Source organism: Cornus florida, unplaced genomic scaffold (assembly GCF_030987335.1).
Source record: "Cornus florida cultivar Cherokee Brave unplaced genomic scaffold, ASM3098733v1 CherokeeBrave_3.0.0_Hap2_Chr05, whole genome shotgun sequence".
Taxonomy (NCBI): domain Eukaryota; kingdom Viridiplantae; phylum Streptophyta; class Magnoliopsida; order Cornales; family Cornaceae; genus Cornus; species Cornus florida.
In genome coordinates, this window is record NW_026775575.1 from 108893443 (window position 1) to 108911338 (window position 17896).

Here is a 17896-nt window from a genome sequence, read left to right on the forward strand (position 1 = left end):
GTTTCTCTCAATATTGAATTATTCATCAAGTGAATTATATCACCACATTCAATAACTAGAACTCCAACAACATTAGACATTAACAGAGACCAACCAAACAAGGAATTAATGGTTAAAGTATAATTCTCTTTCATGAATAAAGAGAGCAGTCGAATAACATTCGACATTAACAGATACCAAAGGCCAAGGAATGATTGAAGTAGAATTCTCTTTCATGAATATTATAAATAGCAGCTTTTTAAGTACACCAATGTGACAAGGAAATGGACAATGCCATGGACAATATTGTTCGCAGGGAGCAGTGTAACGTTAGGAATTTTTATTGCGGATTAGCCTTATTCAATTCATTCAAGAAATAGAATTTCCTTGATTAGATCCTTCGGTTACATCTGAGAATTATTATTCAATGCTATTTTCAGACTGTATTTTGGTAAACTCCTCCAATACTATCCATAGAATGGATTATGAGTGAATTGTATGGATACGAAGAGTTTTAGCCATGTTTGGGGATTGCGTCCCAAAGTCACATCCACCTTCTCCTTGATTAGCTAGACTTTTTCTTGGGACTTGGATGAGCCTCAAGTTTGTAATCTAAACTCTTTCTCTTTAACTTTTTGGGAAATTTATTTTATGATTAGTGTTATAGTCTTGTATATAAAATGAATTTTGGGTTCTCCTTTGATATTTATTGATTAATTTTTCATATTGATTCTCTATATGATCACATATTATTTTATGTGTGATTATTTAGAAATTGATCTCTGCACTAACTTCTCTATATTGGTTGCATGTCTATATGTGATTAATTAAGGATCTAGTGATGGTTATGTATGGTTTTCATTGAATGGATTTGTTAATTAATTTGATGGATTATACTTAGGCTTGATGAGTTGTGCTACACTTAGTTTATTTGTTGGTTAGGTAAACTCTTCGTACTTGAATTTGATACTCCATATATGGCTTATTATTACAAATTTCATGATTCTCTAGATTGACGTGTATTACAATTATTACTAATTTGATTGGTCATACTTAGAATTGATGAGTAGTTAAATACATACAAATTAATTAAATGTAATATAGTTTAATACTATTTTTTCACCTTATGAATTCAAGTCCACACAAAAATAAAACAAATAAATAAAGTATGGGAGCTAGTATCATTTTCATACAAAAATTTATTCTGAAGTGGGACCAAACGAACGGACAAATCACTTTGGATTTCACCAAAGCTGGTCGGGCCCATTGGGCCGTTGTGAGCGTTAGTTTGCAAGTTCCAACGAAGAGACAAAAGTAAAAGGTGTAATCAAAACGTTCATAACGTCTCGCATCACAGACTTTATTTTCTTTTAACTAATCAAATACATGATTGGGGTGTCCTTCGCAGCAAGGATTAACCCCGTAATTCACTAACCGGATTGTAGAGACAGTCATTGCTAACTGCAAAAGCGCAGTTTCAACGGCTATCTTTTGCTTGCACTAACGATGGTGGTGGAGAAGAAGCAGTTCAAAGCAGTTGTACATTGGGTTGGGTTGATGTTTTGGCCTTGGGTTGGGTTGTTTTGTTTGGCTGCCTGGTTGTTGGGCTGCTGGGTCTTATGGCCTTGTAAATCTTTATACATATATACAATTTGCTTAAATTTTTTTTTAAAAAAAACTAATCATATAAATTTGTCATGCATACCTTTCGAGAGACCAGTATGAAGAGTCATAGAGCAACCTTCCTAGCCCAATTCTCACACAATGAATTGTTGCATGACATGGGGAAGGAGCTCTAATTAAGCTGCAATATACATAACCCACCTTTAACTAAAATATATAGACATATACATAACCCACCTTGAGCTGAATAATTAAATACTTGATCGTGGTTTATTTCTAATGACACAAGTTACTAATTAAATCACAAGATCATAATTATCAACTCCTCCGTCTCATAAAAGTGTCACTTTTCAGAAATCATGACTTTCACAAATTGAACTATCCCGGTTCCCCAAAAGCGATACTTTTTTTTGGGACGGAGGTATTACTAATTAATAAGACGAATATCTAGGAAGAGGCTAGAGGCGGAAGGAGGGGTGGGAATGCGCCCCAATTTTTTAAAAAAATCTTATTTATAGTTACATATTTATGATTATTAAAGATAGTTTGCAAGAGAAATTACTATTATAACCATAGTTAAAATTTATTAGTGTACTCTTACTAAATGGTTACAGTTAATTTTTTTTTTTTTAATTTCTAATTTTCTTCATTTTTTTTTTTCTTTTTCTTGGCACTATTTCCTCACATTTAATTAAACATAATAATTATAGGACAATGCTTGCCTACTCACCGATGAGTAAGAAACTTAAATTCACCATGTATGTGTCGCAATGCTAAACTGACAAGTGTTCTTACATTTAAAAAAAAATTATAATTTGATAGCTATTCGGGTTAAACCCAAATGGATCCGAATTATATTCTAATGTTCTCTCCTCTCCCTCTTTTTCACGCTTCTATTCTATGAAAGCCTTAATTTCATCTGTTCTGTCCCTCTCCCCTTCTCTCTCTCGCTCGTATGTTTACAGAGAGAAACTGGTGTTTTATTAATGGCATGAATCTATGGCACCTTTAAGTAACCTTTTAAAAAATTCACAACGCCAGAAAGGAATTGAAAATTGGTGATGATGATTTGTGGTTTTTTTTTTTTTTTTTTTTTTTAACCATACACTTAAATTCTCTATGGGGTTTTGGCATTTAGTGATTTTGATCTCGAATAACATACAATCACGAGATGCTTTTCTTTGTTTCAAGTTTTTTTTTAACATGATAAAAGCGTGAGAAAGAGAGAGAGGAGAGCAAATGAGAATTTAATTTAGATTCATTTGGGTTTAACCTAGATGGGTATCAAATTATTTAATTTTTTTATTATTTTAAATATAAAAATATTTGTCAGTTTAACATTGCGCCATATACGGGTTAAATATAAATTTTTTACTCACCGATAAATAGACAAGTATTGTTCATAATTATATTCGTGGCGACCGGATAGGATCCACCTAACACTTCACATGCGTATGCATGCACAGTCCATGAAAAAACAAGGGAAAATTACATATACATGGAGTCAAAGTTCCATATTTACTTAGAGACTGAGTCAAAGTTTCATATTTCTCTAAAATGGATTGCTGAGGTGGCACATGGTTTTTTACTGTTTAGAAAATTGTGGTGCCTAAAATGCCCTTCCCTAACAAAAAAGTAGTACCTTCAGTGTAAAAAAGTAGTACCTTCAGTTCAAAAAAGTAGTACCTTCGGAGAAAAAGTAGTACCTTCGCGGGTGTTTAAAAAACATGGTACCTGGACGCCAAAAAGTAGTACCTTCAGTTCAAAAAAGTAGTACCTTCGAAGAAAAAGTAGTACCTTCGTGGAAGGGTATTTTAGGCACCACAATTTCTAAACAGTAAAAAACCATGTGCTACCTCAGCAATCCATTTTAGAGAAATATGGAACTTTGACTCAGCCTCTAAGTAAATATGGAACTTTGACTCCATTTATATGTAATTTTCCCAAAAAACAATATCCAAGTTATAAAACACTGGCTAATAATTCCAAATGATGTGTTGCATGCATGCATATCTAGACAATCTTTAATGCATGGCAGTCTCTGCATGTTAATCTACGTGTATGTTTGAATCCATCCACCTCATTAACTTTCCAAAACACACCCATCTAACCTAACATACCTTCCTCCACGTATTCCTCATCCAACCCTAAAATCTACTATAAATACCAACCTCCCACCACTACCTCCTTCACACCAAACTCAACTATAGCTAGCAGCAGCCCACAAGAAAATTAGCTCACTAATCACAATGGCGAAGCTAACAATCCTTGCAGCTGTCCTTGTAGCCCTGGTAGCCCTCGCTCAGGTCTCCGCCCATCGCACCACCATCACCACCACCACCGTCGATGAACAGGACACGAATCAGCAGTCCCAAAGAAGGTGCCGCGAGCAGTTCCAAAGGCAGCAGCAGCTAAGCCACTGTGAAATGTACTTATCGTCCAGGAGCCCGCACGAGTTGGAAGTGATGAATCAGCAGCAGCAACAACTCCGACAGTGCTGCCAGCAGCTGGAGAACATGGACGAGCAGTGCAGGTGCGAGGGATTAAGGATGATGATGAGGAGGCAGCAGCAGGAGGGACAGATGCAGGGTGAGGAGATGAGAGAGATGATGGAGGAGGCTCAACAGCTACCTGACAGGTGCAATATGCGACCTCGCCGATGCCAAATGCAACGCAGCTGGTTCTAAATGAGCCCAATATATATATATATATATGATGCCTATCTACTAGCTACATCTGCATGATAATAAAAGCACATCATCGTGTGTTAAAACTAAAAACTATGTAAGGTTCTTATGTGATCTTGCTACTATGAGGCTTTAATTGTACCCAAGTACATTTAAATAAAAGGTTGTATCTTATTAAAATTTCGTTCTACAGATCTACTATGAGGCTTTAAATTAACAGTATAAATTATCTATGTATGTCTTTCATACATTAAATAAATAATTGTGGTGTGTAACAAGGGATAAAGTATTTGTCCCATCAAGGAGTTATACTCCATATATGCTTTTTGGAGCATGAGTGCCACTTGTAGGAGCCAGAGGAAACCGACCTGACTAGGGAAAGAATAGCAGCATGTCAATTTTTTCATGGACCAAACTTAAAAGGAGTCCAATCCCATGAGCAACTTGATAGCCCAAGTCTTCTGTACGAATTTTCTCTAACAGGATCTCGAAGTTGGTTCAAGTGGGTAAAAATCGCCTGATACAAAAAGTATTAAATTTAAATAATTTTTTGACCGAAATGTGTGAGTATTAACTACGATGAAGAAAATTTTCATCCCATCAATCCACACAACATCAGAGAAGCTCCACGCTTCTAGTTTTTGTTTTTTTTTATGCAGCTTTCTTAAATTTTAAGTCTATGGCTTCCACGATACATCTATGTAGTTTTACATACTTTCATGCCTCCATATGCATAAAATTCCATTTTTTTTTCTTCAGATTTTTTTTTTTTTTTTTCAATATTAATCTTGCTTTATAACAACTTAATTTGACATATCATTGCCATTTCATGTCTTGAAGCTTGTGTTGGAAAATAAACTTAATTTTAGTAATTAGTCTTTCAAGTATTTGGCATGCATAGTGGTACGTTAATAAATGGTTTTAATGAGAATTAGTACATGATTAGAATTAGTGTGATGGTGAAAGTTACATAGAATCAAAAGACATGGAAATTATACCTACTAAATACTATGTTAATGGGAGTAATAAGAATTACTAAAGAATATGTTAGTGGGAGTATTTGATCATTTATATGTAATTGTTACACACATTTGTGAGGCCTATATAATCATGTAATCTAGCAAATATTATGAGGGAATAAGATGAAATAGCTAGTATAAGTGGAATAAAATATTTTTCTAAGTGTTCTTTCATCCAGTTCTCTCCAAAAAAATTATTGAGAGTCGTATGAGCATCTAAGCCACTATTTTTAATAGTATCACTACAAAGCAATTAACAATTAAACAGGTTAGGTAGTAGCTCTATTATTGTTATGAAATTAACTAATGTATCATATTCGTTTCATGCCTTGGTCTGTATAAAATCACATATTTGATTTTTTTTCCTGGCATATTTAATTTTCATCTAGCGTAAATATCACAAGTGCGATTTTCTTCTCGCGTAATCGCAACTTTGATGTTCATTTTGGGCATGGCATCTTGCGTTCATTTGCTTCTATCTCTTAGGGCTTAATTAATGGAATTATTGCACCTTTAATTCCTGGTGTAACTTGCATTCCAAATTTTAAAATATATTTCTCCATAGTTGTATCTCCAAATTCATTGATAATGATAAATATGACAATGATGGCCAAATTAATTTATGGCCAAGTACACCTTATGGGTGAGAAATTATTAGATAGTCTTGATTTATTTGACATTTAGTGGACTAATTTAATGAAAACCCTCCGATCACAAAATTTTGTAATTTATTTATTAATACACTCTTGTAAGTCTATTTTCTCAATTCAAAAATTTGTATTTAACTAATTCACGAAATATTAATAGTTCAGAAGTATCTAATAATTTTTCCCCCTTACTTTCTCTTTAGATGAATTTGTACAGTTAGTACAATCACCTGAACCAAATCATTATAACATATTTAGGCCACTTTTCATTGCAACGGTCAACCCAAGGAAATATGATTTTTTTTTTTTTTAAGCACACTTCGGATTCGAGTGGAGGAGGACTCTGGCCCGCCCCCAGACCGCTGGCCAACCAAATAGTGCTAACACATTATCATGGTATTCAATTTTCTACTAATAAGATGAAGATCTATTCACAACAACGAGAGCATCCCCCAACTGGCAAATTAGGCAGAAGGAAAACGTTCTTTGAGTTTTTACCTAAAAAAAAAAAAAAAAAAACGTTCTTTGAGTTGAATTTTCAATGACATTAAGTTTAGTTATGCTTGGTAAAATTTGAGTTCAAAAACAATTAAAAAAACAATATGAGTCCATACAAGAGCAATAATTGTTGGCTTTTGTTCTGATACCACTTTGTTGAAAATAGTGACCTAGATACGCACATACAATACTATAATATTTAGGAAGAGAAGAGGATATGGAAAAAAACTTGAAAAATTATTTTATTCCATTTCTACTTATTCTAAAATGACTAAAGTACATGATTATATAGGTCTCACATATGTATGTATAACCATTACATTTAAAGGCCTAATTACACCCATTATTCCCACTAACATAGTATTTAGGAGACTTAATTCACATACCTTTTAGTCTTACATAACCTTCTCCATCAAGACCATTTACTACCCCACTAACATGAAATGCACACATGCATCATGTATACCAAATACTTAAAAGTACAAATTACAACTAAAATTCTAAAATCAAGTTTATTTTCAACACCTCTCTTTAAACTTGATTTTGTAATTTCAAAGTCGATCAAAATTTTGTTACTTTGTCTTGAGTTCCACCTCCTTCATTTGCAACAATCTTCTTCGCTATTTCTATTGATGTATATGGCATGTGAAAAATTTTCAAATGCTTATTTGATGTCTTCACATAATCATATATCATCGTCTTTATACAAACGCACCATCGATCTTTTTTGTTCTTGAATTTTTTATGACTCTTCAACTTCACATATGTTTTTTTTTTTAAAGTTAAAAAATAACTCTATATTCACCCAACCTGTGTCAATTACAAAACTCTCTAAACCATTTTTCAAAAAATAAATCACTTTCTTCTTTTTTAATTTCTCTTTCCACTTCAATCTCATCAACTTTTTCAATCTCTTCTTCAATACCTTTCTTTATCTCTTCCTTATTCTCTATTTCATTTTGGCCTTCAACTTTTGAATCTTCAATTTCTTCAACTTAATTTGTGTTGTACGCCTCTTCATTCTTCACAAATTTCTCCTCAAGACTTTCATAATCAGCCTTCGTAAACTCATCATCCTCAAAGCACTGTACCAGGCCAATACTCTATGGGTAGTGATTCACTTCTATGACTGGAAACGATGGTCTCGATCATCTTCCAAACACAACTTGGAGTTTTGGACTCTCTAAAATACCCCCAAATTTCTTGATGTATTGCTTTCTGCAACACTACCAATGCCTTTTCTTCTTTCTTTTCTCGAAGTTTGTTGGACATACCATTCTTTGGCTCTAATCTAACAACATCCCATAAATCATCTTCTTTGAGGTATGAAGTCATGATGATTCTCATTCTCTTATAATTAGAGAATATCATCTTCTCACTAAGAAAATACATTTTCTCCCCTTCATCATCATCAAGGAGAAACATGTTTTTCTCAAATGTTGAACCTTTTAGGATCAACTTCGTCAGGCCTTCAGGATTGTCTAGGCTCTGAACATGAAATCTGGCTCTGATATGTTAAAACCTAACTCTGATACCACTTTGTTGTCTTTTGCTATGATACCACTTAGTTGGAAATAGTGGCCTAGACACGCACACACAATACTATAATATTTAGGAAGAGAAGAGAGAAATACTAAAATGACTTAGTTGAAAAATTATTTTATTCCATTTCTACTTATTCTAAAATGACTAAAGTACATGATTATATACGCCTCACATATATATGCATAACTATTACATTTAAAGGCCTAATTAATTACACCCATTATTCCCACTAAAGTAACCATTAGTAGCATAACTCCCACTAACATAGTATTTAGGAGACTTAATTCCCATACCTCTTAGTCTTACATAACCTTCTCCATCAAGATCATTTACTACCCCATTAACATGAAATGCACACATGCATCATGTATACCAAATACTTGAAAATACAAATTACTACTAAAATTCTAAAATCAAGTTTATTTTCAATAATAATCCCAAAAAAGATTAAAAATAAAAAAAAATTAAAATAAAGAGGGACAAAAATTAGATATACTTTCATTCTTTTCCTCTTTAATTAACTACATTTTAACTGACTAATTAATACTTTTTCCTCAACTTTAATTAGACATTATAATTATAAATTTGTGGCGACCTGATTGCATGTGTCCACCAAACAGTCCAAGAAAAAACAACCCCGGTCACAAAACAATGCCTAATAATTCCAAATAATCTGTTGCATGCATGACAGTATTTGCATGTCAATCTACGTGTAAGTTTGAATCCATACACCTCCAATACCCACCCATCTGACCTAACCTAGCATCCTCCACGTATTCCTCATGCAAACCCTAAAATCTCCTATAAAAACCAACCTCCACCACCACCCCCTTCACACCAAACTCAAGTAGCCATAGCAGCCCACAAGATAACTCACAATGGCGAAGCTAACAATCCTTGCAGCTGTCCTTGTAGCCCTGGTAGCCCTCGCTCAGGTCTCCGCCCATCGCACCACCATCACGACTACCACCGTCGATGAAGAGGACGCGAATCAGCAGTCCCAAAGAAGGTGCCGCGACCAGTTCCAAAGGCAGCAGCAGCTCAGCCACTGTGAAATGTACTTATCGTCCAGTAGCCAGTACGAGTTGGAAGTGATGAATCAGCAGCAGCAACACCTCCGACAGTGCTGCCAGCAGCTGGAGAACATGGACGAGCAGTGCCGGTGCGAGGGATTAAGGATGATGATGAGGAGGCAGCAGCAGGAGGGACAGATGCGGGGTGAGGAGATGAGAGAGATGATGGAGGAGGCTCAACAGCTGCCTGACAGGTGCAATATGCGACCTCGCCGATGCCAAATGCAACGCAGCTGGTTCTAAATGATCCCAATATATATATATCTACTAGCTAGCTATCTAAATCTGAATGATAATAAAAGCACACCATCGTGTGTTAAGCTAAACTATGTAAGGTTCTTATGTGTGTCTTGCTACTACTATGAGTCTCTATAAATAAAATGTTGTTTCTTATTAATTTTTCTTCTTTCTTCATTATTATCCTTTTTTGTGATTTCTCTTATTTTTGGGTTAATTAATATGTGTGATGGGGCTTATAGCTCACAGTCTATATCTGGCAAGGCGATGATCCTTTACGGTGAAGCCCAGTTAATATTACAGCTTGATCACCAGAAATAAATCAGAAGGAACTTCAATTAAAAATTTATCATGACATTTAACTCCAGTGGTATTAATTAATATTGGTAAAATTTTAATTAATTTTATTATGATTCTTATTTAATAAATAAATTAATCATTGGATTATATATAAACTGTAATGCACGTACCAAAAAATAAAATATGAAAGGCTCCGAAGATATGCATCCAAGTTTAGTTTGGTCGCAATATATACCAAGTCTACATTATATAGTGGGTGTGTGTGTGTGTGTGTTTTTTTATTTATTTATTTATTTTTGGTTAAAAGGTAAGCTTGTGTATATATTGAAGAGAATGTACTTGATGCCCCTATGAGGGGAGGGACAACATTAAAATATGAAACAAAAGGGAAAGTAGAGTACCCAACAATGCCTTCACAGAGGACATTGAACTCAAGTTCTAACAGAAGCAACATATATATATACAAAACACAGACAGACAAACTACCACCATTGGACTCTATATCCATCCTTGTGAATGACTCCACTGCTATTAAGCTGAGCACCTCATATTAGCAACCAGTTATGAGCACTGGAGCTAGAACAGGCCTGCTCATAAAGAGGCTGTAGAGGTCTGGTTCAGTGGAAATAAGTCTCAAATCCGAGGACCTTCTTAAATTGACAGAAGCTAGCCTTACTCTGGTGCAAGTCTTAATCTGTGAAATTATGTGCTGTGGAGGAGATGCAACCTTTTTTTTTTTTTTTTTTTAAAAAAAAAAATATTTCTGAAAACCCTTGCATTCCTCCACTGCCATAAGAAATAAATTGCAGCAGACAGTAGAAGCTTGTAAGTCAAAAAGTTTGGTGAGTTCCAATGGTTTGAGCATCATTGAACCAAGTCAAACCAACAATTAGGAATGATGTTTCCTCGAAAATAATGTTTAACATTGTATTTTCCAAATTTTAACGTGGAGTAAAATGTTCTCGTTAATAAGTGCTAAACATTACACACTAACCAGATTTCAGTCGCTTGTGAATGAAAAATAAAATTTCCCTCCCAAATTTCCTTTCTAAATTTTACACTCCCGCGTGTGGTGATGACACATTCGCCAAAGCCCTTTCATGTTCATTTACTAATTTCTTTACTCTACAGTCTACACAAAAGCCTTCCCAAAACCTTCTCTCTCCACAAAAGCCTTCCCAAAACCTTCTCTCTCCACAAAAGCCCTAATCAATTTGTTCATTTACAATTTCTACCCCACAAAACCCTAATCAAATTGCCGTGACGGCTAACTATTTCTCTCTCCACAAAAGCCCCAATGCCCATGTACTGATATCTTCTATCTTCAGGAAAACCCACTAAACAACCCAATCGGAATCAGTTTCTCTCTTGGTGGTCTTCGATCGAAGGTCAATTTCTCAGCTACTCAATAATCGGACGTAAAGGAGTTTCTAATCACAGCACATAAGGATCAGTTAGGTTCGATTTATCATCATATTCGAAGAACACGTAAGGGCTTTAATTCCTATATTTTGAATTCATTATATAACGCATCGTTCAATTTTAATTGGTTAGGCTTATGAAGAAAATTAATTTCAAGTTAGATTTTATACTTCTTCGATGTTTCTTCATTTTGTGCCATTTATTTGCGTTTGAATATTATACGGTTCTCTTTCACACACGAGGTGATTTTGAGTCGCCACGGAAAGATTTAGAGAGAATAATAAGGTATGCCCGGATCATCATTCTCATTCTTTTCACTGATGTAGTCTGCGGCCTTGTTGTAAGTTCTCTGCCCACATCGCTTTGATTTCTTACTAGCTTCTGGACACATTACCAGCCCTTGACAGATGGAATTATTGAGACCGGCCCTATTTTAAATTTGTGTATTGAAATGCATTTTTCTTTTTTTTCTTTTTTTTTTCGATATAATAAATATGAAGGGAGCTATAGTGAAGATGCTTAGCCGTTTATTGGGTTCTTAAAATTGATTGAGAGATTTGGGTTCTTGTAAAAGTCTTTTCCTGAGGGGTGAGTTTTGAGTGACAATTCAATTAAAACTTTATTCAATGAAGGAACTTCAATATAATTCATTTGTGTATGCTATGTATGGATTTTTCATTGAAGAATAATTATTTGATTCTTAGTAATATAAAATTGAACACTTCAAGTACAGAAAATCCAAATCTTTTCTTCTGCCTATTGTCTGGCACATGCATGATGATTAATTTTAAATTTTGTGATTTGTGTTTTCAAGTACTAAGTTATAATTTATAGATAACTCTTTTATGTGGGATCCATTCTGCCAAGGATTCTTGACTCTTACTCTGTTCAACACGTTAAGAATTCTTATACTTTCTACTTAGTGGCCATCATGATCAGTAGTTATTGCGCTTTTATTTTCTTTTTTGTTTGCAGATATTGATTCTGATGCATGAAAATGATTGACCACCAGACTTTATCATTAAACTTTTTAAGTTAAATGTTTTGCTTAATGTGATTTATATATATATATTAATGAACAATCAACCCACTCACTAGCCATTTAGACTCTTGGATGGTTTGAAATTTTTGAATACACATTATTGCCCTCAAACTAATGTGATATCTCTAAACCACTTTGATAAAATTATTTTCTTGTAGATGATAATTGTAGAAAGATAATGAAAATAATGTGCTGAATATTCCCTAAAACAAACAAAAGATAGGAATTCATATTGTATTTGTCTATATCTGTTGTTAAAAGGCCCTGCAAATATAATTATTTTGATATAATATTAGTTGAAATAATGGAAGGATAAACACACCAAAAGATGCTATGTGGAAAAAGAATATTTTAGACCTTGGTGTTTCATAGGGAATAACATACTCCTATAAACTGGTAAATAATGTGTAAGACATTTCTTGCCTCATAAGACTTACTTTCCTATATATGATGAAAGAGGCTTTGGGAACTTCTATAGCTGAATCTCTTTGTTGAAAAAACTGAGTTTGCAATGTTTTGATTTTCCACTTCAATCTCTCTCTGGACATTTCATTGCTCGGAATAGAATCTCTCTTTGAACTTCAATATCTAGTGTTAAGGGGCTCTAACAATAGGATGATACTTCAATGGAAAAATTCACTATCTTGTGTAGCAGGGATTTCCTATTTGGTCCAATTTCAGATTGCCCCTCGTGAGATGTCTTGTTTGGTCCAAACCAAGATTATCCTTAACATGTCCTAAAAAAATAAAAATTGAAAAGGAATCAACTTTTCCTGAGCTCTATATAATTCGGGTAATCAGTTTTAAAGATCAGATTGGACTCTGAATGCCTTTATACATATATGATCATCATAATTTCCTTTGTTTTATTTCCATCGTTTCTAATTTTCTTTCTCCTCCTTTGTCGATGCAGTGTGTTGTCATTATCTTATATCATATCTTGTTTTTGAAAGAGAAAGTAGTATATATCAAATTCTGCTATTTAATTGGAAGATCATTCGCTAAGAAGACTCGTCAATCAATCGAAGCTCTGAGGTCAGTATCGAATTAGTGTTGCAAGTAGATGACATTAAATGAATTTTTTTTTTTTTTTTAAGTCTTTATTGTCAACTCACCTTTTAGAAATGAATACTGCTTTATCCATGAAACAACTCACAAAGTATATTGAACAACAAAAAAGAATTATATAAGATTGACTGCCCCTTTAATCTTAACATACAAGGTTGATTGGCTTGACACTGTTTGCTGCTGACTTTGCAATATCATGCCACACTTTTTCATTCAGAATTCACCAAATAAAATGAAAGTCTAGGAAAATGAAATATCAATTATAAGAATATCAATTCAAGCTATCAAGTCTAGGAAAATTAAAGTCTGAAAAATATAAGTCAAGTCTGAAAATTCAAATAGAATGTAAATTTGGAGGGTGATATTAAACATCAATTTAGGTTACCAAGTTTAGGAAAATTATAAAGAAGAAATGCATAAGAGAGACTAAGAAGAGTTATATCAGTGAACCCTATGTTTTCACCGACACCATGCAGGCCTTGGAAGGAGGATATGAAAAAAAAAAAAGGATGGTTACTTTTAATTTGGGGGGACCTCATCAACTATATCTACTATATATGTACATCTCTTGTACATTGCCATTTTGCTCTAATTGATAAGTATGACTATTAGTTGTGATCAAAATATTGAGTGGCTAAGAAACAACACATTCATAAAAAATTAAAAATAAAAAACATGGCTGAAATGAAAATATTGAGATTAATGTATGGAATCAACACATTCTTTAGACAGTTGCAGTAGCACCACTTGGTGAAGGAGTGAAAATGAATTAAAATGGTCGGGTAATGTGCAGTTAACACATTAACATTAATATTAGGGTAATGGAAGGCCAAAATTAATGTAGGTCGATTGAAGAATGGAAAGATATCATAGTATATGGTTCTGATTGAGTTTATGGCCTTATATAGAAGGGAATGGCAAATCAGAATTCTGTAGTCAATATCAAATAGTTGGCAAAAAAAGTCTTTGTTGAGCTATGCATCGAACTAAACTAAGTAATGAATCATAAGGTGGTTGCTTTATCTAATTTTCTTCACCTTGATAAAGTAATATTAAGTTGAAAACAGTGGTTTCAATAAGAACCCATAGTTGTCATAAGTGAGTTGAAGTTAAATATTGGCTTCTCCTATATTTGCATGTCTGTTATTTCTTACTGGTGGCTGCTTTATTCAGATGTTCATAAATTGGTGTATTTATTAGTGATTTATTCACTTGTCCTACGATCTTTAAGAGATAAAAAAAAATCATTTTTTACCCTTTTCTAATGCAATGAGAAGAACATTTTTATTTTTTACTTTTTATATTCTGTCTTTTATAAATTCTCTCTATACTAATTTTTGTCATAGTCTGATGCTTACGTTATTGTTCTAGTTTGCATCGATTTCTAGGCTATGTTTGGCATTTTCAGTTCATATTTACCTTCCTTTTGGCATTTGGAAAATTTGGTTTTTAAATTTTGCTTTTACAATATCTTTTCTTTCAAGTCTAAATGCAATTACCATAATTTCATAGTCTTCTTTTATTGTGTTTTGTAGAAACTAAGGTAGAACAAGCACTATCACAATGGATGCTGGATGTTGTTGTTCCCTCAATGAAGTCACTGATTGTGAATTAATTATTGAGGCACCCGGAAATTGGTAGAATTGCTTTTGACAATTAGATTTCCTTTTCTATTTTGGCACATTGAACATTGATGAATTGTGAAAATGTCTTTGATATGTTTAATTGTATATTTCAATGGAATACAATGGATGGTTATTTTCATTAAGTGAAAATTGTTAGCATTCTATAGTGTTCAATTGAAACTGTGTAAATGATTTGGTAGCATTTGATGGTGCTTTTAAATTGAAAATTGTTAGCATTCTATAGTGTAAATTGAAACTGTGTATAGCACTAGTAGTTAAGCTTAGCAGTGATATATTTACGGATTACTAACCAGAAGTACCTATTGTCATTTCATTTGCTCCAATCCAGTGGCATGTTTAAAATTTATGAGGACTTGATTCGGTGATAACCATCATTAATGAGGTTCATAATGCTGAATAAGATTGAACTAACAGTGAAAATGAAGTCAAATTAGGAAAAAACAAAACCCAAAAAATAGAAAAAACTAGGAAATTAAAATTCAAGTAAACTTTTATTACAGAACAGATTACAAATACAAATATCAAGTTTCAAAATAGAATACATGATTGAATATAATGAACATGTACATTTGCCGAATGTTATAAGGCAGCAATTCTGTAGATTTCTTTATCTGTACAGTTTCATGAAAAGAAATAATATGCTACATTGCTACATCTTAGTATTTGCTAAATACACAATTGATTAAATGCTCCACAAATCGAATATGCTGATGACGAGCAACGACTAAATGGTTGAAAATAGTGTAGTGAGGGATGAACAGTAACTAGTTTTGTCCTCTCAATCTTAGCACAGATCCCATACAGATAACCTACATACCATTCCTCATCCAATGCATATACCTCCTTCAACTTCACGAATAGCCTGGCCGTCAAAAAACTATCCGAGCCAGCCTGATGTGCCAACCCCAAACGTCGTACTCCCAAATTGTTGACCATTTTCTGTAGTCCAATCTCACCCCCTTGCAATCCTTCACAATACCGTGCCATACACTTGAGGTCATATACGCGACCTAGAACATTAGCGATGCTTTTGCTGAACTCCAAAGATGAATTCGGCAATGGACCATTAGTTACGAGCTTTACCATATAGGCCATATCATATAATCCATGGAACGTGATCCATTGTATGCCATCATGAGACCTGACTATACTCTTCAACTTCGTTGCGAAAATGTTCATGTCAACCCCTTCTCCTCCATGCTGATTCTTTTTGAAACTAATACCCGGACTTTTTCGGAAGTTAAACTGCCATGTACCCCCGGTATTCCCATTTCCGTCCAATAACGTAAAAGCTATTTGGGTCAATGACATCCTATCAATATTGTATTTCAGATCTTCGTATAGTTGATGCTCCGAAGAATTCCGTGGCGTGACATGCCAGAAACCGGTAAATTCGGTATCAAAGGCCACATACGGGTAGTTGTACATTACACTATCAAATCTTTGTATTTCCCACGAAAAGTTCTTCCTCCAAACCTCTTTAATGGACATGTTTGCAATCTTGAACCTAAGCTATGAAAGAAAAGTGAAGAAAGCAAACTGGGTATCGATGCAGGTGACAGAGATTTGATGGACAGGGCTGTGTTCCGCCAAGGCAGTCACCGAATCCAGGAACAAAAGAAGAAAGAAGCAACAGTTCTAATTGAAGTGGAGAAAGGAAATGGAGAAGGCTGTGTACGTTTGCTGTGTTTCTTGCCTTCTTGGTGCGTTTCTTGGTGCGAAGGAACACACATGTATCAAACCGGGATATCGATGCAGATCGATGACTAAGATGGGATGGAAAAGGGCTGCGTTCCGCTCGTCGGTAAATTTCTTGGCGCCGAAACAAAAGTGAAATCGTTGTGTTTCTTGTCGCGTTTCTTGGCAAGAATGCTGCTACTAAGGTCGCCGGTACTGAAGATGCCTTTTTTCAAGGATTTCTGAGACACCGGTGTTGCCCAATCACTCACCTTGGATCGATATTCTGTTTTCAAAGATGAATTCGCAGAAGGCAGATAGGTCGCCTCAGAGGGTTCGGACAACTTCACCAAACAAGGAACAAAAGAAAAAAGAAGCACTAGTGCGAAGGCTGCTTGTCTTTCCTTACCTTACAATATGATAATACGCCTGCCGCCGCATATGATATATATGTAAGTCTTTACTTATCTTGCAAGATTACAAAATGATAATAAACCTGCCGCCGCATAGCATATGATAGGTAAGTTGTTTCAATTTATATCAGAAATATATGTCTATATCTATTCTAAATATAAGTTGCTTCTATCTATATCTATATCTATATCTATATCTATTCTAAAAGTGTAACAAAATTTTTAATATTTTTAAAATATATAAAATAATTACATATGTAATTATATATCCTGATCAGGATAATTATATATCCTGATATATTCTGATATATCCTGATTTACATAATTTATATAAAATTGCCAGATTAAATGAATCGATAAACAATCTTGTATTTATGAGTTCTAGCACTATTATTATTATTATTATTTAAATCCGTTATATTGTAGTTTGGCGGCGAATAAGAGGGCTGAAGTCACTCCGATAAGCTAAGCCCAATAAATTTGAAACCCAATTCAGAGTAGGCATACCGAGATTGCGAGTCCATTAGCAAGTAAATCAAGGACCACGGATAATATTGTATTTAAATACGAGCAGTGATTTATATGGGCTAGGGACTTAAAATTATATTAGTGTGGTAGTGGGCTTCAACACATGGAGCGTACTGATTTAGGGACCGAATTAGGCATTTAATTAATTAATTAATTTTTATTTATTTATTTTTAGTCAGTACTCCCATACCATTTAAAAAAATTATTTGCACTTAACAAGAATCGATCCTGAAATTTAATACATCATGAGCATCATGTCATACCCACTATCATTTATCATAACTCATTATTCTTTAAATCAAAAATGTTATAACAGAAGTTAAAGCGAGGTATGAAGACTCGAAGCTAGATTTCCAAAGACAATAAGGAACAACCCAACCAGTGAATTACAAACGCGTTCACAAATATACATCTAAATAATATATTTTATAGAAATCATATTAACTCCTCTTATTTTTTAAATAAAAAATACTTGAGTTCCGGTAAAGACTC

General features: G+C 34.0%; 3 protein-coding genes and 1 long non-coding RNA gene across 4 annotated transcripts; 3 read left to right on the forward strand and 1 right to left on the reverse strand.

Moving 5' to 3' along the window:
* The first annotated feature begins 3851 nt into the window (after window positions 1-3851).
* Window positions 3852-4289, forward strand: LOC132309942 (2S sulfur-rich seed storage protein 2-like). Its single transcript, XM_059808193.1, has one exon. The coding sequence runs from the start codon at window positions 3852-3854 to the stop codon at window positions 4287-4289; it is 438 nt and encodes a 145-aa protein (XP_059664176.1).
* A 4587-nt stretch (window positions 4290-8876) lies between these two features.
* On the forward strand, window positions 8877-9314 carry LOC132309943 (2S seed storage albumin protein-like). Its single transcript, XM_059808194.1, has one exon. The coding sequence runs from the start codon at window positions 8877-8879 to the stop codon at window positions 9312-9314; it is 438 nt and encodes a 145-aa protein (XP_059664177.1).
* A 1341-nt stretch (window positions 9315-10655) lies between these two features.
* Window positions 10656-14922, forward strand: LOC132308453 (uncharacterized). The gene is made up of 3 exons (XR_009482435.1): window positions 10656-11096; window positions 12986-13107; window positions 14676-14922. It is a non-coding gene; the product is annotated as an uncharacterized LOC132308453 (long non-coding RNA).
* Window positions 14923-15452: 530 nt separating this feature from the next.
* On the reverse strand, window positions 15453-16277 carry LOC132309944 (putative CCR4-associated factor 1 homolog 8). The gene has a single exon (XM_059808195.1). The coding sequence runs from the start codon at window positions 16275-16277 to the stop codon at window positions 15453-15455; it is 825 nt and encodes a 274-aa protein (XP_059664178.1).
* Between the last annotated feature and the right edge of the window lie 1619 nt (window positions 16278-17896).